Source organism: Tribolium madens, unplaced genomic scaffold (assembly GCF_015345945.1).
Source record: "Tribolium madens isolate multiple individuals breed KSU strain unplaced genomic scaffold, Tmad_KSU_1.1 Scaffold_19;HRSCAF=116;Tcas5.2_LG9, whole genome shotgun sequence".
Classification (NCBI taxonomy): domain Eukaryota; kingdom Metazoa; phylum Arthropoda; class Insecta; order Coleoptera; family Tenebrionidae; genus Tribolium; species Tribolium madens.
In genome coordinates, this window is record NW_025400983.1 from 8,983,146 (window position 1) to 9,005,674 (window position 22,529).

General features: G+C 31.8%; 1 protein-coding gene and 1 long non-coding RNA gene across 3 annotated transcripts in view; one reads left to right on the forward strand and one right to left on the reverse strand.

The window, feature by feature from the left end:
- Positions 1-171: 171 nt before the first annotated feature.
- LOC123008800 (restin homolog) overlaps positions 172-22,529 on the reverse strand; it is a 34,915-nt gene continuing 12,557 nt past the window's right edge. For both annotated transcript variants that reach the window (XM_044404819.1, XM_044404828.1), the window contains exons 4-10: positions 15,423-15,509; positions 13,250-13,342; positions 2,796-2,932; positions 2,531-2,738; positions 2,025-2,476; positions 1,518-1,702; positions 172-1,465 (exon numbers count right to left, since the gene is read on the reverse strand). In XM_044404819.1, the coding sequence (XP_044260754.1) occupies positions 676-1,465; positions 1,518-1,702; positions 2,025-2,476; positions 2,531-2,738; positions 2,796-2,932; positions 13,250-13,342; positions 15,423-15,509 (1,952 nt within the window). In that variant the 3' untranslated portion in view covers positions 172-675. The remainder of the gene's footprint in view (positions 1,466-1,517; positions 1,703-2,024; positions 2,477-2,530; positions 2,739-2,795; positions 2,933-13,249; positions 13,343-15,422; positions 15,510-22,529) is intronic.
- LOC123008817 lies at positions 15,557-16,055 on the forward strand. The gene is made up of 3 exons (XR_006412982.1): positions 15,557-15,738; positions 15,790-15,886; positions 15,943-16,055. It is a non-coding gene; the product is annotated as an uncharacterized LOC123008817 (long non-coding RNA).

Genomic DNA, 22,529 nt, shown 5'->3' on the forward strand with positions numbered 1-22,529 from the left:
CTCTTATTTGAATGTTCTAATTTTTACTTTGCAACACACAAAAACAAAAAATATGGTGTTATAAAAGATTTATTAGCTGAGAAAGTCTGTACCAAAAATTACACACAATTTTTTTTAGATGATGGTCACGATTTTAGGGTTGTGTTAAAATATAAAAGAAACGAGTCACTGTTTTAATTCAATAAATTTATTGTACAATATTATTATTAACTTGATCATATACGAACATTTGCAACTTTATACAATAAATATGAAAAGTGGAAATCTATGTTGGTCCTAACAATTGAAAATACATACATCACCATTCCTCATCTATACTCATTAAATTATTAATAGACAGTTGAAAGGGTAACAATGAACAAAAACAATAAAGGGCATCATATACATAAAAATATACACATTATACAACCCTAGTTAAGTATAAGCAGTATTGTACTAAAAAGGCTTCTCGACCCGACATTAATACTGTGTATAAATAATATCTAATAATCATGTACAAAAAGATCACAACCTATTCAAGAAAGAAAAGAGTTTTTCGATAAAGTATTATAATATAGGTAGTTTTAAAAAACTTACAAAAAGTATTACAAAAAAGTTACATAATAAAATGAATATACATTACAATGATTACACACGATTAGGGCAGTTTATAAGCAACTAAAACGAAAGTTCGTCTCACAATTGCACACTTGAAGAACTCGTGCTCTCATCCTCCGAATTACTTTCCGAAATCATGGCTTCACCGGCCAAGTGTTTTGGACTCGGCAACGCCTGGGCCCCGTTCTTCCTCCCAATCTCGCTCGGCAAGGCGGGCAGTTTCAAGTCGTCCTCGTCCAAATCCAGGTCTAAATCATCGTCTTGTGATTTATTATTAGGTGTGCTCGTGGCCCAAGACTCCACCTCCCCATTTCTGACTGATAACGATTGCGACCTGGCATATTCCGTCTTGTTTGAGGGCAAAATAGCACTCGCCGACGCACTTAGACTTAAGGCAAATTTCATCCGCGGTCGTTTGTTGGACGGCGATTTCGTGGGAGTGGTTTTGGGAGGAGTCGAGTTGCGAAAACTGCGCCTCACAATGCGCGATGCCACGATTTCGGGGCTTTCGTCCAGGTCAAGGACGTAACTCACCGAATCGGATTTCTCAACTACGCCCTTCACTTTCGGGGACGAGGGTGGGGACAAGTCGTCGTTTCGCGACTTCCATGGAGTGCTGGTTTTCTCTTGGAATGAGAGAGTGCGATCAAAGTTTTGTTTGGTTGAGTGGCGCTCGTTGAAACTTGCACTTAGCAAGGAACGGTTGAAGCTGGACTCTTCTGCGGCTTGCTCGAGGACTTTGCTCACGATTTCTTTGTTTTGCTTCAGTTTCCATTTGAGTTCTTCGTTGTGTTGACACAGTCTTTTATTTTGATTGATTTCTTCTTTAAAACTATCGTATAACTTCTTATTTTCGGCAATTAAGTTCCTAGAAAAATTAAACAACTTAAATGGAAGAAGATTCAGTGGCTTAAACTTACAGTTCCATTTCGTTTTTTATTTGCAATTGGAGCTGTAAATCCTCACATCTGGCACTGAGTGAAGCTGATCTTTCTTTAGCTGCGGCTAATGTTTCATTCTTTTGCTTCGCTTCAAATAAATCGCGGCGCAAATCGGCGACTTCTTTTTGTCTTAATTCTAGTACCACTCGAAGTGACTGAAGCTCCTATTTACGTGAAAAAATAAAATGATTAAATCTAACCATTTTTATATCAAAAGAGTAGGGCTGTATTAAAAAACTCTTTAAAAGAAAAAAAGGATTAACTTACGAGAGAAAAAAGGAATTAAATCAAAATCATATCAACTATCTATAATGTACGAGTATGTACCTAATAAATTAATATTGATGTATGTAGTTTTTCTTGAAAAATTATAAAACCAATCACATTATTTTATTCAGTCTTGCCAACTTAACTTTAAAATAATACTCGATTGAAATAGTAAATAGTTTTTTCGTTGATCTCTGCGGTATTACAGAAAAATTTTACCTGAATACTAGTGCCCTTATCCTTGATGTTGCTGTAGCTAAGCAGCCTTTCATTTTCCTCCTTTAACCTTGCGTTTTCTTCATTCATCGCATTCAACTTCTCTTCGAATTTTCCTTCAACCTTGCTCAACTCATTCTTCAATTTTTGATTCTCACATCTAACACTCTGTAGTTGCTCCTTGAGTTTTATCTCTTTGGCTTCATAGTCGTCTTTGAGTTTTCGACTCTCATGTTTGATTTCTTCAATTTGAGCATTCTTTTCGTCGATCTGTTCACGGATCGCATCGTTTTCTTCTCGTAAAATATCCAAAGACTCTTCATGCGTTTTTTGCAATCTTTGAAATTCTAATTTGAGAGTCAACAGTTTTTCTTCATTTTGTTTCTCTAAAACTGTCTTGTTGGCTTCGTTTTCTTCACAAAGACGCGATTCTAATTCGTATTGCTTATTATTCACTAGCAAAAAAAATAAAGTAGTAATGAAATTAACACGATTTCGATGCAACTTACGTTCTAATATCTCATTTCTATGCTTTTCGACTAATTCACTGATTTCATTCGCACATTTCACACGTTCATCTTCAATCAATCGACTTTTCTCGACCCTTTCTTCAGCTAGAGTGTCTTCCAATCGCTGACACGTCAACCTGATTTCTTCGGCTTCGTTTCGAAGCTTTTGGACTTGCTTTTTGAGGACAGGGACTTGATAAGCTTCAACCTTGTATAAAAGTGATTATATTATTTATTTTATAGAGATGTGAGGGGGGCAACTTACATTGAACACGAGGTGTTGGACGAGAACTGCAAGTGCTTCGGCTACTTTGGGGACAGGTTTCGAGGGGGCCCGCGTGTGAACTGGGGGCCGGACTACGGGCGACGTGCGACCCCCCTTCACAGTAGCTCTTCCACACTCTGCAAAAAAAATGTCATTAGCCATGAATGGACTGGGTTGTGGCAACATGTCTGTTACTTAATTCTTAATTAAATTATCGAGGAAATAATTAATGTGTCCGTGTTGTGCAAACAGTTATCAACGCATACCAAAAACGATTTTCTTTTCGAAATTTAACGGGAAATTCTGACTTCCGCTAAAACGTGTGCTTCCGTTTTTCAACTGATCTCAAGTCTTTTTAAAATAACACCCTTCAATGTTTCAAAATAACATAATTACAAGCGGATATCCCGCCTCGCACCGGAATACACTAGTTTGTCTTAAAAAACGCGAAATGTAAAGCAAATAACTGTCACTTTTACGACCTGACGGTGACATGTTTGTTATGGCCGAAACGTTAGAAGTGAATTTTTTTACTCGACTGTGCAGTTTCTTTGATGATGATTATCAAGAGATGTTTATTGCGATAAGTTTGCTAAATTAACCAACATGCAGACTCTCCTTTTATCTGTGATGATCGTATTGTGCATCACGAAGTCGGAGAAAATGCACATTCTCACGAACACAACGTTTTCATTTTTCCCCTCGATTTACCGTTAACTAAAAATATAATTAAACAGTTAACGAAGCAAAAGTAAAGTACTTCAGCTAAATTAACTCAAAATAATGCATCAATAGTAGTCCGAAACGAAATCGTGGCGTCTCGTTGACTTTCTTCTAATCAAGATAATGATATTAATTTAAAACAGAGCAAGACGTTCACTAAAATAATAAGCAAATGCTCTCGTTGAACAAAAATCTACCACTCGACCGGAAATGAATTATTGACGAGGAAGTGTATAAATTTTGGAAATAGATCTGTCTGAAACGTGGCAGTCGTTACTTTCGTTATTTTCGACACGCTCAATTTACTCTGTTTATGTTCATTGGATTTTCGGTGCATTTGCGCGGAATTGGGTCAAAAATAAAACGCATTTAACTCAATTTTGGTTTTATATGAAAAGTTGTAAGATTCCTTGATGGAAAAATTTAAGAAGAAATATTTTACCGGGTATGGCGAGATTTTACACACTGATAGGTTTTTAACTGAAGCATTCGGATTTTTAGGACGGAACGGATAACACAACAGAAGAATTTGAATAAAATTACATAACATTTTCGTAACAAATCGTAGACAACGGATCATACAATTAATTGTTGAAATCCTTAGAAAAAATAACTGACATGATTGTAGTAACGTTATTCAAATTATTGTTGAGGTAGATGATCGTTTATGATTATGAAACCACTTATGCAAAATCATTTTGTTCAATTTTATTAAATAAAAAAACATTTCACAGCCATTTCGGCCATTTACCTACCGTGTAAATATTAATTTTAATTCTTTTCTGTAGAATTTGACACAAAATTTTTAAGACTATCTTTGGGATTTATTATCATTCCGGTGATGTCAATTTATAGTTGCAATTTTTTATATAAATTCAGTGTCCTAGCAATAATCGAAAAAATACAGCTTTTGCTAAGTAAAGATAATAGTAATAATAACCTGGTGCCAAAAATTTTGGGATATTGTCAAAACGCTTACTAGAAAATAAACTTTATTTTAATTATTAATTATTTTATTATGCAAAATTTTTTTGCTAAAATTCTTTGAATTCCGAAATTAGTAAGAACCAGGTGTAAATAAAAAAAAAATATTTATATTTTTAATAAACATAGGCATAATTATATATATTTTTTTGATTTTTACAATTAGGTATTTGACTGAAAATTGAAATGACATGAAATTAAACTTCCAATAAAGTAATATCCTATTTATTACTGTTTGTTTAGCTACCCATCTATTCTAATATAATCCAAATTGACCAGCTAAAAAGTATTTTTACAGCTTCTGCTAATTACAACCTGTCAAAATAGATTGATACCACACACAAATTCAGTCATATTTAGGTCGGATAGTAAAACGGAAATTAATTAATTTTAAGTAGAAATTCTTGTTATTTAGGGAAAATATGATCACGAAGTCAATTATTTTTGGATTCTCTTCAAAATGACACTCTGTTGTCCTCTAATTCATGATTTCTCTTCCTCTTCGTGTGATAGAAGCAGGATATCTTATTAAGTTAATTAGCCATATCGCATCTGTCGCCGTACTAATAGGTTAACAACAATAATAACGATTTTCTAAAACGAGAAAATTTTTAACGCTTCCACCTCCTGAGGGACGCAACAATAAGCCTTATATGTCAATAAACTTCTTCGTCGAACAGTCGTAAACACTGAATTTGTCGTAAGAACTAACAAAATCTGTAAATTCGAACATATTAGGTAATAATTTCGACAAGATATCGCTTTCGTTTGGGAAAACATCAAGATCGAATAAATTTGAAGCTTTTGCGTCACTGCCGCTAATAAAAGCCACACTTTTCCTTACGTAATTCATTTATGTATTTATAGAAAGCTCCCGTCGCCAAGTTCAAAGCGATTGTACACTAGTTTGTTTTCAAAAATTTATGATAATTTCGAAACTTCCGGTGTGAAATGTTCATCATTGATGCTTTCTTCCCTCGATTCAAACGAGTTAAAGTCGGCGTTTTTTTGCGAAAAATGCCACAAACGAACCTTGACGACAGGAAATTACAAAGTGTCGTTTGTGCAAAAAAACAACAATCGATGCGACCACAAATTACCCACACGATAAATAAAGAAATTCGCAATTTCTCGATCGGTGAAGTAAACACATAACATAATTTTTGGCGGTGGGCCAGACGGGTTAGTGGGTCAAATTTAAATACTTGCGCCCTGTAATTACTATTTGTTGAGGTAATGATAATAAATCAATTAGAAGAGGAGAGACATAAATAATAATGTTGTGTAATGCAAGGTGGGTGTTAAATATTGTCACGATTCTTTTAAACACACAATGAACGCGAGGAATTTACGATAAAGATCGGTGTCTGAGTGTCGTCACGACATGGAAAAAAGCACAAGGCCGGTGAAAAAGACACTCACCTGTGTCATCAACGTACATTACATCCGACTATGCGAAAAAACTACTCAAACTACTCGAATTCAGAACAGTTTTGCATTATCTTCGGCTCGTTTAGCCGCACTTCCATATACCGCTAATTCTCACCATTCGTCGTGTGAAATCTGTCTTCCTGCAACGTGCAGGATACTCGATGATACAATAACAAACACAAAATCGCTCCCAGAAGGGATTTAATTCTATTTACTGATCTTCACGCCGATAAATCATCATTAAAATGTGTTTGTTTTAATTTTCATATAATTGCTTTTGATTCACGCACTGCTGGAAAAATCGAGATGTGGAGGAGTTGGGATTCTAGAATAACGTTTTGCAAGTTTGCCAGCCGTAGAGGAACTGAGTTCGAAAGGAATATTAAGTTTAGTTTGCGTGCAGAAACAGAGACGGACGCGAAAAAAATAAGGGCCCGCTCGTTCACCTTTGCCAGATTTGCATTCGTAGTTCTGGTGAACTTGAATTGTAATGAAATTTGAATAACAAATCGTTTCTAAGAGTAATAAAACACCTAAAAGCCTTATTTCGGCGAAATTTCTAAGTGTAATAAATTGCCATTTTTGCACGGCAACAATAAGAGAAAGAAAGATAGGAACTTCTCATATTTTATGTTATTATTTCATACAATAGACAATTAAGAATTTACATTTAATTCATCTTTTTGCTACAGCTTTACGGAAAAAATAAATTAAAAACAGTTAGAAACATTAATAGTAATGTAGGCAAAAATAGAGCATGAAGGAGTGTCCTAATAACAATTTTTTTAAAGTAATTTATTAAAATAAAAGCAAATCACTAATCAATAATGAACCGTTAGCTCAACTAGGACGTGCCTATACTAGCAATAGGGCCAGGTCAAGACCAGGAAGTAATATACAGGATATCTCAATAATTATGCGTGAATAAAGAAATGAATTAAATGATTATTTTTATTACTAAAAAAATCCTAGGCAATTGTGGTATTAATAAACAATTCTTGAAATCAATTTTATATTTCATTAATTTTTTATTATGAACGGCTGAAAATTAATTAATTAATTTTAGAATCACAGACGTACAGACATATATAATATTTAAAAATTCGATTAAAACTTACATTTTTAGTTTTTGTTATAAAAAGTGTCACGAAAATGTTGGTGTGCCAAAAAGTTAAACCAAAGCGAATATTTTTGTTACAAAGTTAAAAATATTTGTTTTAGCGTGTAAATTTTCTGGCCTCGTGAAATTCCAGAAAATGCCCAATTTGTGGTAATTTTGGCCTAACGAAAACATTATACATACATCAATCCACCTCTTGGCAAAAGTAAGAAAATTAAATTAAAACAGAATTAGTTTCCAGAGTCCAATTTTTTTTTCAGTGAAAATAATAATAATTAGTCAATTACTTAAACTTAATTGACAAATAACGAAGCTTTTTTTAAATGATTTCAGTTGTTTTTCACTAAAAAATTGTTTTCATTAGTTTAAACATCAAATTTTAAGCGGTTTTGGAAAATTTTAAATAATATGTATATTATTTTATAATTTTGTTTTGAGATTCCTAACCTTAAAAAATAAGAAATTTTAAAAGGAATTCATACATTGGCGCAAATTTTGCCACCTATATACATTTATCTGATCTGCTAGTTTTGCAGTTTATTATATAACAAATTAGAAACTTGTAATATTACTGAAAATCTGCTAAAACATAAACAAACCCACGTTTATTTATTACACCACTTATACCCATATCAAGATATGCAAAATGTTACTTTGCACAACATCTGACATATATCGCCAAAAATAATCTTTGAAAACTGTGCTTTGCAATTAATAAAAAAATTAAACCCAACTTCCGAGTCTTTGAGTATTCTCGATGCAAATTTTCTTATATAATAATTAACATGTCAGGGAAGGCAACACGCGAGCAAGAACGTCAATTTCCATAAAATCTCAATCTCTTTTAGCGTTGAAGCATCCTAGTGTAAACACAGCAGAAGAAGAAGACGAAAGAATCTGGATCTGGTTTTCACGTTACGACAGATAAAGCCACAACTTTCATTCATGATTAAAAGAACATTCCGTAGTAGCGGTATCTTGAATTACTCGCATGGTAGATATTAGATAAACATGTCAAAGACAACAATGAAAGTTTTTTCCATCCAATCAATTTTTCACACAAGAAAGTCCTTTGACGCTTTTAGCGACCAGTGTATAATTTAATAATTTCTTCACTTCATGTTTAATTATTATTTAATGATGAGTTGCATGTTTGCCAACCGTGACGCTAAAAAAATTGGTGATCTTAGTGACTTTTACCGGCGATCAAATGAAATTAATTATTCTTGATTCAGATGAACGTCTAGACTAATTACAAAACGGGAAGTGTTCCCTGTTGTTACAGAATTTTCTTCGTACGGTACTGGAATTAAAAATTGCAAGATAACACAATATTGGTTGATTGGTGCCTTCAGAGTGGAACAATTTAAAAATTCCTTATTAGTCGTGCTTGCCTTGTTTCTGCATTTTTATAAGTTTAAATTTTTATTGTATGTAAATATAAATAAACCGCAAGGGAGAAACTGAAATCTTCCTGGTTGAAAAAAAAAGTAAAAAAAATTGTTATGAGAAAACAATATGAAAGGAAGTATTTAGCAACAATAACTTTTCGTCTCATTAAGACCGCTGAAAAGTGAAAGAAGAATTCACAATTTGTCTCAATTAACTCTTGAAGCACAGATTAAAGAGTCGTTTAGGAAAAATTGACCCAATATGCAAAGTCTGATGGATCTAATTACCCGCTTAATAAGAAGAGATAAATCAATTAAAAATGTTAATTCCGTCAAAGTGTCGGAGAAACTCCTTTTAATTTATGTACTAAGAGTTTTAATAAAATTATTGGAATACTATCATGGCTCAGTTTCGAACTACTTCAGCGTGAAAAAAAGGCCGCTTCGTGAAGTAGAACGCGAAATCTTCTGTTAGAAACAGTCCACCATCGCTTGACTCAAATTTGAAATCCAGTACTCACCCCTTAAAGAAATTTTCTCACAAATAAAAAAATACCACCGCAAAACTTGAATCGTGGGCAATGTCATTGTAACAAACTCAAAAAACTTGTCACTTTTTTGACAATACCTTTATTCTTCTTGGGTATCCTGATCGAGGCCCACATGTAGGTTTTGGTTTTGATTTTTTCGGCTTCCTTTGTGAAAATATCCATATCGCTGTTGTATTTATTTTTCTTTCCTTTGAAACCCATTTTGGGGTTATTATTCACGTCAATGACACTAGAACTGAACAATGACGATATCCGGTAAAGGGGGCCCATGTGACAGCCCCGGCACGAACCTCACTCTCTTGTGAATTTTTCAACACTGGAGCGAACACGCGACTGTGGAAACTAAACGAACTTTCTTCTAGTGGACTTTCTATTGCGGCGGCTGCCCCCATAGGTTGTAACAATCGACAGATAGGCTTACGGCAATTTTGTCGCGACTGATTTAGACAATGGCAATGAACGAGTTATTACCTGATAAGTGATAATAACGACATGGGTTGAAGCTAAATCAATGTTAAACCAACTTCCGCTTTAACAAAACAATGTTGGGCACTAAGTATAGTCCAGTAAAGCTTCTGTGAAAGTGTTATTTTTTGTAACACTAAAAAACGCCTACATCTCGGTAATTAAATAATTATTCTAATAGCTGATATCTCAAGCTTTCTACAGCAAATACTTAGATTTGCATATTTTTTTCTTAGAAAATAATGATTGTTTTACCAATATCTTTACTATTGTCTTTGTGTGAAAATTACAATTTCAAAATTCTTATAATTCGAGAAACAATAGGACAAAATTTTATTACATCACGAGTGTCATAACGTTATTTAATTTTTCACTCCGTGGACCGCATGAAAGTTCCTAAATGTAAATGAATTTTTTTCTCTAAAAATGTAAAAAAATAAATGTTTCTGAATTTGACTCCTCTTATATTAAAATATCTGGCCAAGAGAGTACTGAAAAGTGGCAAGCTTCTTGTAATTTAAACAAAATTTCTCATATATTTTAAAATGACTATATTTAAGCTACATCTCACAAATTCTTTTCAAAACTACAAAACAGCTATTCTCTGGAAACATTCGAGAGCATTTATTAAGTTTGCTCTTGATAACTGACTGACTAAATTTCTTGTCGAGAGAAAATTCTATTTAAACGAACACATTTGTTTGTTTTCCAAGTAGGATACAAATGCGGGAAAGCTTCTCCATTTTACCAACCAGTCTGAATTGCTTTTTACGATAGTTTTAAAAATCAGGAAGTACTATTAACAATGTTCACAACAATTACCTCAAATAATAACACTAAATGGAAATTTCTGAAGGTCTAGATCAGTGTAATTACTCATCTTTACGATTAATCGTTTTAAAATGAAAGTAGTTAAGATGTTTATCTTGCAATCTGATTAATGATATTACATTTATATGTATGTACGTAGCGTAAGTAGTCTTAAATAAATCAAAACTTGTTCAAAATCGATAAATCCAGTCTTGCAATGAAAGTAAAGTCAAAGAGCAATAACCTTTTTGATACTTTTATATGAAAAATATTAAAATAAATTCAATATGTCCCATTACATAATTTGCACGGTGATGAATGTTTCAAACAAACACAGTTTTAAAATTTTGAAAACTTCCTAGAACATGTGTTAGAACGAGTCGTTTTCCTTCTGACAAGTGTACGACTTAATTAATCGCGCTCTTCGATCTTACCAGTGTCACATAATCCATATGGTAAATTAATGAGCTGGTCTTAGCTTCATGTTTTGAACCATTAATTGCGACTTCACCACTAAATAAACTCTTTAATATAATTAATACAGAAACTTGTGCCAGATTTCACTTTGAACTACTTTTTAAAAATCTAATAAAATTATTATCAGGCGATCTTCTATCAAACTTGATTATGACGCGGTGTAAATGGGGTGAAAACACAATATGGTTAAGACCTGAAACTTTTTTCACATTAAAACATGTCATAAGCACTGAATCCTAAAAAATTTTCATTCTCTGATACTAAACTGGCAATTATTTTTATTATAATATTTAGCAAATTAATTTTATTGCCACTTTTCTTTTTACAACATAATTAATTTTATGAATTTTCTTATACATGGTTAATAAAACACTTTCAAATAAATCATTTGTCAAAATTCTTATGATTAATCGTTTCGACAATACAATAAGCATGACCGATGCGAATTTAACAGAAATGTTAGTGAACTCTTTACTCTTTATCACAAATTTTTTTAATTTTTCTTTTGCGCAGGTACTAGAAAGTCAAAATATGATTGATTCAACCGGTCATGTCGAAAGTAAAAGTAAAAAAAAAATAATCATAAATTATTATCTGAGAAGATTACTATGATTTATATCAAGTTTGTTGTTGTTAATTGGCGTGAGAATACGTGATTGAACACAATCGTGTGTTCATTGTGATGTAAAAATAAACCGCCTCTTGTATTATGTTAATAAAACATAAAACAATTACCATGGCCTTACGGGAACGTGATTTACTAATTTCATGGTTGACCATGTCGTAGACAATGAATGGACACTTTCTTATGTAAACTGATCATTTTACAATAATTATACAAATTGGCAACATACAAGCTAGGCAAAAAGTGGAAGATCTTGTTTTTTATTTATAAGAAAAACTTTCAAACAGTATACACAATCATTAGTTATAAGTTATAACACTAATATCTTATATTGTTTCTATGCTGCATTTAAGCTTACCTCTTATTTTGTCGTTAATATACGTGCATCTACAGGGTGTTGAAAAAAGATTGTAAAATATTTCAGTAGGTATTCTGGGGACCCATGTTTATTAAGACTTTTTTGTTTATTTTGATCCATACTATTACCTCCTTAAAAATTTTACAATTTTTTTAACACCCTGTATAAAATACATCCTCAATCACAACGTATTTGGTAAGTACATAAAATACCCTTTATCTTGACATTTTGTCAATTTCGATTCAATAGAAGAATTGGAAAAAATATTGAAGACAACACAAGTTTTATAGTTTATTTTTTGTTTGTGAAAATCAATTTTGAGTGTTGAATGTTCATTCCAAAAAAGGTTGTTAAAATCCGAACTTTTGGCTCTTTTCTATATTATAAATAATAATTTTGTGCTAATTCAAGTTTTAGTAAATATGTACTCCTATTTTATTTTCATAATAGTTACAGCTACTTTCTAAAGAACTTGCTATAAAAAATTATAATTGCACATTTCACCGTTAATAACCACCGAAATTTAATTTTGCCGGTGTAATTAATAAGCGCACCCATACACCTACTGGGTGTACATTTCCCGCGTGGGTTCCCACTTTCCGTTATCTAAATTACGGCTCTATAAATCGAAGAGGAACAAACTGGTGGTTCCGTTGATGTCGAAAGTAAAAGTCAAGCCATTACCATATTATTTAATTTTTTCGGTACCATAATGGGCCGCAAAAATGGCAACTCGTTGACCACAAATTATGTCAGAGATTTTCCATATGTGTAATTGAAAATTTTCCGTTGTTGGTTGGCTAAAAGCCTGTGAAAATTGGCTCGAGTGTGACATTTTCACTAAATGCTGGTGTATGGTGTCATCATGAATCGAGAAACCGCCTCTTCATTTAATTAAATTTATTTCGCGTGTTGTACATGAGTACCTTTCTCTGGTACTTTCGTCGTGTGTAGGCGTCGCTCTATATCAACAATTTAATAAATCGAATCAGTGGCATAGAACTAATTTGGACTATATTTAACTTGGATTTGAAAAAAAAAATTGAGGTCGGAACCGTGCTTTTAAATCTGAATAAGAAAGCTACTCGAAATACCTGTCTAGAAATAGAGACAATAAAAAAGCACAATGGCTAAGTTAAACACAGGATGTGCTTAAGGAATTTACCGAATTACACCGACCTTTACGATTGTTATACCGCTTGTACAATCATTGAAACGCCTTATCAATTCGGATCTTGCTTTACGTAACACAAGTGTTTGATAGTAAAAATGTTAAAAGACGGAAAAAGAAACAATGGAGTTTTACAACAATAATCCGAAGTAAAAGTTCTTTGTGATTTTTCGGACTGTAAATCTTCGCGGAAGACAAAAACATTGATGTCATTTTTCGGACACTTCTTTACATTATATTAATTGGCAAATAAGATTCTCACGTTTTCACTGCCAGTATTGTTTTTGTTGAAATATTACCATTGTTACGAATTATTAATTGTGTTGTCGGAGATGTCAAATAACTTACCTTTAATTAATGGTTGCTTTTTCTCTTTAAGGCTTGTTGGGGTTCGTTTTGGTTTATTTTCACTCGGAGAAGATGTTGGTGTTGTTTTCTTAGCTGGAAAAAATGATAAATGACTTATTACACATGCACTAATTACACGAAATGAATCAAAGTTAGTTATGTGATGGCCTGATTACAAACAATTAAGGTGAAAAGTTGAACTAAGTTTCTATGCTTATGTTAGATAATAATTAGAAGAAATCTGTAAAAAGCAATTTTTAATTATAATCGAACGAAATTTCATTTGGCCTAAAGAGAATTTTAAACTGTGGGTATTTTTCGAAATCCTAAAAAAATATAAAACAAAACAGATCTAGACTCATTGAAATGGCGTGATAAAGGCGACACCCTGTAAATTATTATAGTTTGTTAGTAAGTCACAATGATTCTTAAAATATAGTAAATTATTTATTTAAATTAAAACAGTATTACAAATTTACAACAAAATTGAGAAAAAAATCAAAGAAATCAGCGACGATTGACGTAGTCACGACCGGATCTAAACATATTTACGATAAAATCTTAAAAAATATCGTGATGTTTGTTAATGCAGTGACAACCGAGTAATTTTAAATTATTATGCAATTTTTTATAAAAATAAAAAAGAAAAGTATGCTAAATTCTAGTCGTTTTTAGATCAAAAATTTGTTTTAAGAACGTCAAAACAAATCATATTGATTGATTTTAAATTTTATTTTAGATCTACAGATTTCCGTCAAGCAATATACAGTCTTTCCCCGGATAGGTGAAATCACGTGAAACGACTCTTGTAAAAGATAAAAGAATTCCATTTAAATTTTCATTTTTTTGGAATTCAGACTTCCTTGGTTAAAGACTAATTTCTAGTATAATTTTAGTTTTGAAAAATCAACTTTGTCAATCTATTTTTATGTAGAGTAAAATAACTTTTGTGTAGCAAAGACGACAAAAAGTTATTAAGAAAAGTTGTTTAGAATCAACATCTAAAATTTCAAAATCATCGGCCAATTATAATTTTTCATTTTTTTATGTCTATTAATTCACAAATCAAAGAATTTTGTTTTTAAGTCCTTTTATTACAAATAAAAAAATTACATTTAAATTATTAGTAGTTACTAAATAAACTTTTGATAGTTTTGTTAATAAAAAGCACTTATTTTTGAAAAAAAAAAAAAATGAAAAATTACAGTTGGCCGATGATTTTAAAATTTAGTATACGGGCCTAAATGTTCGTTCGAAACAACTTTTCTTAATAACTCTTTGTCGTATTTGCCACATACAAGGCACTTTACAGAAACATGTTTTTGAAAATTTCCAAGACATACTTGATTTTTTAAAACTAAAATTATGTTAATTAATCTTTAAGCAGGGCTGGACCCCAAAAAATAAAAATTTAAATCAAAAACATTTTTATCTTTTACAAAAGTCGTTTCTGGCGAGTTCTGGCGCACCCTGTATAAATAACGAAATTTAATTTCATCACATTTGATTGGAGTACAAAAAGATAATTAAACGTTGTAATAAAATCGAAATAATCATGTAATGGAAATAGACCTTTAAAATTGAGTTTAAATAAACAATTAATCGAGCAGAGTGTATTTATCAGTCTGAAATAAGTTTCAAGCTGTTTGTTTTTAGAGTAGACAACCAATAATACACAACTGGTTCATAGGCACCACGTTATTCAGGCTTGTGTTTATATTATCTAACTTAAAAGCGCGTTTCGTTCGAAAATACCGGTGAGGAGTCGTCTTCTGGAAGATAGTTATTTCCTGTTGCATGTTATTTAAAACTTCACAGCTGAAGATTCCGCTAGGTGGAACAAAATACCAGCTGTGTCGTCAGGTGACTTCCACCTGTGTGTTCACAAGAGTCTAGACTTTACTCAAGGGAACCTGTTTAACACCAACTTGACAAAATGATAAATAGAGGAGGAATCCAAGAAGTGTTGATTCTGTTGATAAGAATGACTAGACTAATTGGAATATTTCCAAATCGTGTGTACACGAGATAAAAATAAATTAATAGGTGAACGTCTAATATTTGTATATTTACAAACTGTCGGTCTATCTTGGTCACAATTAAAATTTCATCAGTTTGAAGCTTCCGTTGAAATTTTTTGAATTTCGAGATAAGTAAAATAAATATGACTTACTCTCGTTTTGCGATGCTTGCCTTGGTGGTAATTTTGAAGCGGTTAGAACTTGAGTTACTTGAACCACTTCGCGTTTCTTGGACGACCCTGGAACAATATGCCCAAATTTAGAAAAAGTCAAATTGAAACAAATACAATGACAGATTTTTGATTTTTGACCCGCCTCACCTTTTTTGCCGAAACTACCAAATCTCTCTCTTGTGTGAATCCTTTCGGATGATGAACGATTAAGTTTATCCTTCGAAGGATGCTGCCCCATTTTTTATATTCAAAATTTAATTCGAACCATAATTTTATTTAAAAATATCACAGATGGGTAAGTGTGTCATGATGCTGACAACGATAATTTATAATTTTCTATAAAAAGTCCAGTCTTACAAATCATCCTCGAATAGATGTCTTCTTTTAGAATAGTGAAGGTGACCATGAAAAATCATTTAACTGTAAAATTCGAGACGAAGCAGGTAAATAACCACACGAACTTTGAATATAAAAATGAACAACACGGGTCTTATTTTAGTCACGAACTGATTTTTTACCCCATCTTAAGATTCCGTTGGTGTATCTATTCTACAGTACCAAAAAAAGGTTGTTGAATTGAAATTTTATAGCGACAATTCCTCCAGAAATAAATAAGTTTCATAAAAAAGTACTCAAGTCTTTAATTAAATTAACAAAAGTAAAATTAAACCTAATTGTAGATACAAATGTAAAATTAATTCAGAATTATTAGTCCAGAATCGAAAAAGTTTAAACTGAAATTCATAATACTAACACAGTTTGGACTTTTTGGTCGATAAATTTTAAATACTTCTTAGAATACATTTTTTTAAAGCGCAAAATATGTATCAACATTTTCCTTTTATTTTGTGGAAATTCATGTTAAAAAGTGTCTAAGAAATCGCTTTAACTTGTTTACTTGAACTTATTAAATCAGAGCGTAAGTATAGATTCCCAAAAGGTCAACAATTTTGAAAGATTTATTTGAGTGTCACAGACTTCGCCAATTTAGGCATTCTTCCTAAAATAAAACTTTTGTAACTCTAGTTTTCACCGATTCGGGTCATCTTTTGGCCAAATGGATGTTAATATTGTTCATCTTTCAAGCTAGAGTCGTAAAACAATTATATTGTGGCTATTTTTAAACTATGGATCACAGGAAGAAGGCAAATGAAAATTGTAGGAGTATTACTGAATCGGATTAAGAATTCTAAATGCAGCAAAAGCTTTTGTCTGGAGTCAGCTGTGGGGATACCGACCGTCGACGACGACCTATAATTTGCTTCTCTAAATAGCCCACAAAAATATAATAACAAAACGTGCGGGACTCGATCTGAAATCAAGGGAGTACTCAAGAAACACGTGCTTATATTCTGTGTATGGCAATATCATGCATTATGCTACAACCGGACGTATTATACAAGCTATTAACAATTTAGTGTACTACACTTGGGATTATTTTAGTCCCGTTACAAGACTGAAATTCGTACCAGTTTTCAGGGATGATGCAAACTTATCTGCAATTTGCATGAAGAGGGTGTGTGCTAATATCAGGGTGGGTCGCATAACAATAAGGATATCACTGACGAAAATAGCAATGGACTAATTTTATTTCAGAAATAGAAACATAATTTACCTAATTGAAAATAATGAAAAGCCAATGAGGCGTGATAATCCAAATCAGAGATAATTTGTCGCTGACTTCGAGAGATTTAATATGGATCATGTAGGTTAAATTGCCATAACCATTCACAAATTACACGATAATAACATTTCTGGTACGACTTTATTTGACGCTTTAAGTCCACATGGCACAAAGCCAATTTTTTATTTTAATTCACTCGAATATTAAACTTCTTCCTTCGTCATTGCTTTTAATTATAGTTACATATTTCCCCTTATTTTTTAATTTTTAATTGATATTTAATTAAACAAATAAATTTAATGGTGATGATACCTGAGCGTTTCAAATTTTATTACATTGTTATGCTGCCTGAAAAATTGTGTAACACTTTACGAAAGTTGGCAACTCATTTGTTAGTTAAATATGAGAAATGCGTTTAACAAGTGGATAAAATTTTTATGATGCAATTTTTAAATACTACATTTAGATAAAGACTGTTCAAATAACAAACTTTCTCAAAATCTCAGACAGTAAAGAAGTATTTTAGTTACGTTACCGAAATAACGACCGAATGTTATTTATGCTAAAATACTTTAACTCAGGTTTTGGGTTGTCTATATATAAAGATAGCGTCATGTAATTGACATGAAACTGATTTTAAGAAATTCACATAAAAAAATAAAAACGAGTATTAAGTCGGAAAAATTTTATTTATGAAAAATAAATACCATTAAATGTCTACTGCTACAACTTTTGTGCATTAGGGTAAAAATGTATGTTTTAACAAAGTTCAGGTCGTTGAATTACTGATAACATTTTTAATTCGACTTTATTCGTATTTAAACATTAATTAGCATCAAAAATTCCTGTTATTCTGCAATTTAAAACACTTTGAGAAATTTATAGTTTTCCACTAGATTTGCCAATTTTAATTCAAGAAAAATTCAAGGTTGTTGCGTATTATATGCACATGAATTCGCCTTTAAACCTTTAATCAAGAAACAAACAAATGCTTTGAAAAACACCTAAAAATAGCGTATTATATCCTTGACACGAGAATTAATTAATTTTGTGCATCTTTAATCATCAATTGCACATGCCGATCACCTTGTCCAAACTAAATAAGTGTAACAAGTAACAAATCACCTACTTATGGCCTTGTTAACCCAATAAAATCCTCTCGCACTTGATATAGAGTTCAGGCAAATAATAATAGACGTGGGTTATTATGAAAATCTTATATAATAGCGGATGTTGGAGCATTGTCTTGACCAACCCTCTGGCATTCTTTTTACGTATGCACCGTACGCTACTACAAGTACTAAGAAACCTATTGAAAAAATGTCTGCAAAAACAGGTTGTCAAGTCCTGCAGGCTACATTAACATTTAACGGTACTTCTCTTATCCGTTCTTAAAGTGATAGTCCTAGATCTATCTGTTACGTTGGGCGACAATACCAATAAATTACGAACTACATGCAAGTACTACAAATTGCACAATTAAAAAAAGTGATAGATAGTTGGGAGAAGGCGATATTTCATTTCAACAATAAAACAATCAGTTGTGGCGTATTTTGCCGGGAGAAAATTACAGTTGTATACTGGAAATGAGATTTGCATAATTTTTGCCCTCGAAGGCTTGATCGATCTAATCAAGTAAATTGTTTCAGCAATCGAGACAGGTAATCTAACCTACAGGTTTGGATTTTATGGGCATCTTTTTTGATTTTTCAAAATGATGGGGCAAGTTACGTATCTTGTTTCAGATTTCTAATTTTAAATTTCTCATAAACTTGGAAGACATTTTTAAATTCAGCCTACAGCTTCAAAAAATTATTGAAAATCTGAACAATAACATCCAAAAATACAGGATGTTTCAGAACTCGCGCCCCAGAGAAAAATGCGTAGTAAGATAAGATAACAAAAACATGGTAACTTGACTTTTTTATGTCTATTTAATGTTACTGATGATCTTGTATATGTTTTTTTCATAATGATTCAGTAAAGGTACAAAAACCTTGCATATAAAAGCCACAAATAACATTCAGGATAGATTTTCTTTGTTTCCTCTTCTAATAGCTTGCAGTAAAAAAAGTAAAGTTATTTTTACAACTGAAATAAATACACAGGTTCAAAGTGCAAAATTAAAACCCCCATAATTTCGAAATTCTTATAAACAGAATTTTTTTAACATTTTTTCCACGTAACTGGTATCTTATCTTATTTGGCATTTTTCTCTAAGGTGCAAGTTCTGAAACACTCTGTATAATACTTCAATCTGAAAATCTAACATGTACGTTGTGTTTAGTATATTAATTTTACAAACTTAAATTTGATTAAATTTCAAGTATGTAGGTAGGTTGTAATAATATTGACATTATATTTCGTTGTTCAATGTAACGTAGGTGAATTATTATCAAGGATAATGTTTAATCAATTCAACAATTTTTGAAGAATATTTTTGTTTTGAATTTGGTGTTAAACTTAATTATTGTAAAATTGATTAAAATTAGCAATGTTTTTATCTCTTTGTTTACCGTACAAACCGATAAAAGCGAGTATTGATTTTGGGAAAAGTACTGCTTTTTTCAAATAAAAATTCGACTTTGATCAAAATCTTCCAAAATTAAATCAAAAGATCGATATTACATCCTGAAGTGTTATATAAAAATAACCATGGTTTAATCGTATTCATTTCTTTATTAAATATTTTCTTTACGATTTCTTACTTCGATGTTATGCAAGTCGCAAGATATTAATTAATTAAAAATAATAATTATGAGAATATTTTCAAGACTGGTAACTTTTCTGTCAAAATAAAGAAAATTTTTGATGTTTTCCGTGACCTCATCATTTTAGTTATTTTTGTGATTAGTTGAAATTTAAAACAACCAGTATGAAGAAAATAAGCTTGAAATAAAACCATCAAAACAAAACAAAAAAAATATGACAATTTCATTTCCTTTTTGCGATTGCTAGTTGTAAGTAATTTCAAAATAAGCTTTCGAAAGTTGACACCACGGATGAAATTAGAATATCGCCCACCTCTAGTATCTAATCCTCATTTTCTGTATAGTATTCACAATAATTTTAACATTGTAACGTAAACCAAACCAAAATTTTATTCATGTATTTATCCCCGTTTGGTAATCTGTTTGGTAACCTGCCATTGCCGACATTCTCTTCTGACATTTTCTCCATTTAAAGCCACTTACAGTTATTTACTTCCTATCCTTATTTTTCCGTATTATCTAAACATCCCACAATCCCAGAAAAAGGCAATCTAACAGTATAAATCAATCAGTTTGGAAATAAAGTGGGTGATCGACCCAACCAACATTTTTAACCTTGAATTTCTTTCAAAATAAGGTGAGTAGGTTTGAATTTTGAAGGGTACGTTCATTCTTTTATTTACTTTCATTAATGAAACACATTTCACTTTATAAATAGTGGATTTCTAGACAACTACCTGATATCGCAAACTCTCAAGTAGCTTTTTGCAATGTTTGCTTTTAAAATTCTCACATCTCGCTTTCCATTTCATTATGATTATTAGGTGGATTTTTCTGAATCGATAGAAATTATGCAGCAGGATTCGTTGCATGCAAAAATGAAATGTTTCCCTAGAGGCTACTAGCAACCCTATCATAGAGGGTGAGTCATGATGTAATAGTCCCCCACATGAATTATCAAAATGTTACGGTGGATGCGTTCTTGTTAAAACACAACGAATTTTTATGTCATTACTAGACCTTCGTCTTGGGAAAGATATTATCGTTTTTGAAAGACAACACGAAAAAAGTTAAGAGGCTCAACATGTGTTAAGAATAAACAAGTTGATGGGTTTTATTGTTCGGTAGACATTCGTGTTGTTTTGTAATAAATAATCACTGGGAAAACATACTTTGATTAGAGGAAGAGTTTATTCATATTAAAAAAATCTGCGAACTATTTTTAAGTCTTGTTTGCACTTTCCCAGACAGGGTAACTGCTAATTAAATTTTAGCATTTTTATTGTCTATTATAGGTGAATAAACAAGCACCAATTTTCAGTAATAGTCCTACTGAGAAAATTTAGCTAATAAAAATCTAATTCAGTTTTTTATGGCAGTCCAACAATAGAAATATAAAATTTGTTTGATTCGCTAATATGGAAGATATATTTGTTGTGGCATTGAAAAAATGTTAACATGAAGGTTTTTAATCGGAATTAACCTTTTTTGACGTAATAACCATGTAATCAATTCGCGTAAACGATAAGAGCCCACATTTCGTCCAAATTTTTCCGCCCCATTAATTCAAAATAATTAAAAACGACAAGACCCGTGTTTTACAAAATCGAAATTATTCAAAAAAAAGCCATCACTCTTCACCTCTAAATGCAATTAAGAGCAAATCTGATGCATCCTTATGAAAATAAACGTGCTAAAATTATCACAACACATCAATTGACACGCACGAAGAACGCGATTTTGGTCCTTACGGAAAGCTTTTTGAAGGCACTGCTGCACTGCTGCGAATCACAAGGATAATTCCTGCTGGAAAGACCGCTCGATCATACATCTTTGCCGGGTGACCGGTAACTGTGCGTCGATTCGCTGGAAGAACGTAACCTCAAACTGGAAATGAAGAGGTCGGACGGTGTCGCAAACGGTCGGAAATATTTATAATATGTGCCGAAATAAGTTGGGATAAAGGATAAACAAATGGGCTGATGAGTGACGAGGAAAACGGTGGTTTGCCAGACTGCAGGAGCGATTGCTCGTTCAGATCCTGCAAGGGCGTAGCAGGGTTTTAACCTCGTTGCAGGAGATGAATGATCGAAGATCGGGAAAATGCAAGTTTGCGGTTCCTGCTGCAGGAGGATTTCTTACAGATATATGTTATTATTTAAAGACACTAAAATATTATTTGAAAATAATGAAATTCAAAAAAATAGTCTTATTCCCATCTTACAAACTCCAATGTCTAATATACAAATATCCTTCTTTAGACGAAAAGAGGTGTATATTATGTTTTTTGGGGTGCTGAATGCGAATTTCAAATCTGTTGTAATTTTCAATGAAGGTATTTTGAGCAAATCGCACTTGAAATTGTTGTGTTGAATGTGATCAAGTTTGATAAACCATTTTATTATTTGTTTTCCCTTTTTATATTATTCTACTCTAAATCTTACTTTATTTTTAAGAATAATACTTCATATTTTTAATCAATTACTAACGATAAGAGAGTATTTGTTTAATTTTATAAAAATAAATGTGAAATTTGCACATTATGGCATTTTTAAAATTATACAATCGCCTTGAATAATAAAATATAAACCTGCAAAACAAGTAAGAGATAGGCATTAGATAAAAATAGTTGTAACAGGTACACGTTCATGAAGTAATTAAAATAATCAAGAAAAAACACAAAAAGGTCAATTAATTTAACTTTCTATCGTGGCAGTTTAATGAAAAATAAACTATTATCTTCAAAATAGG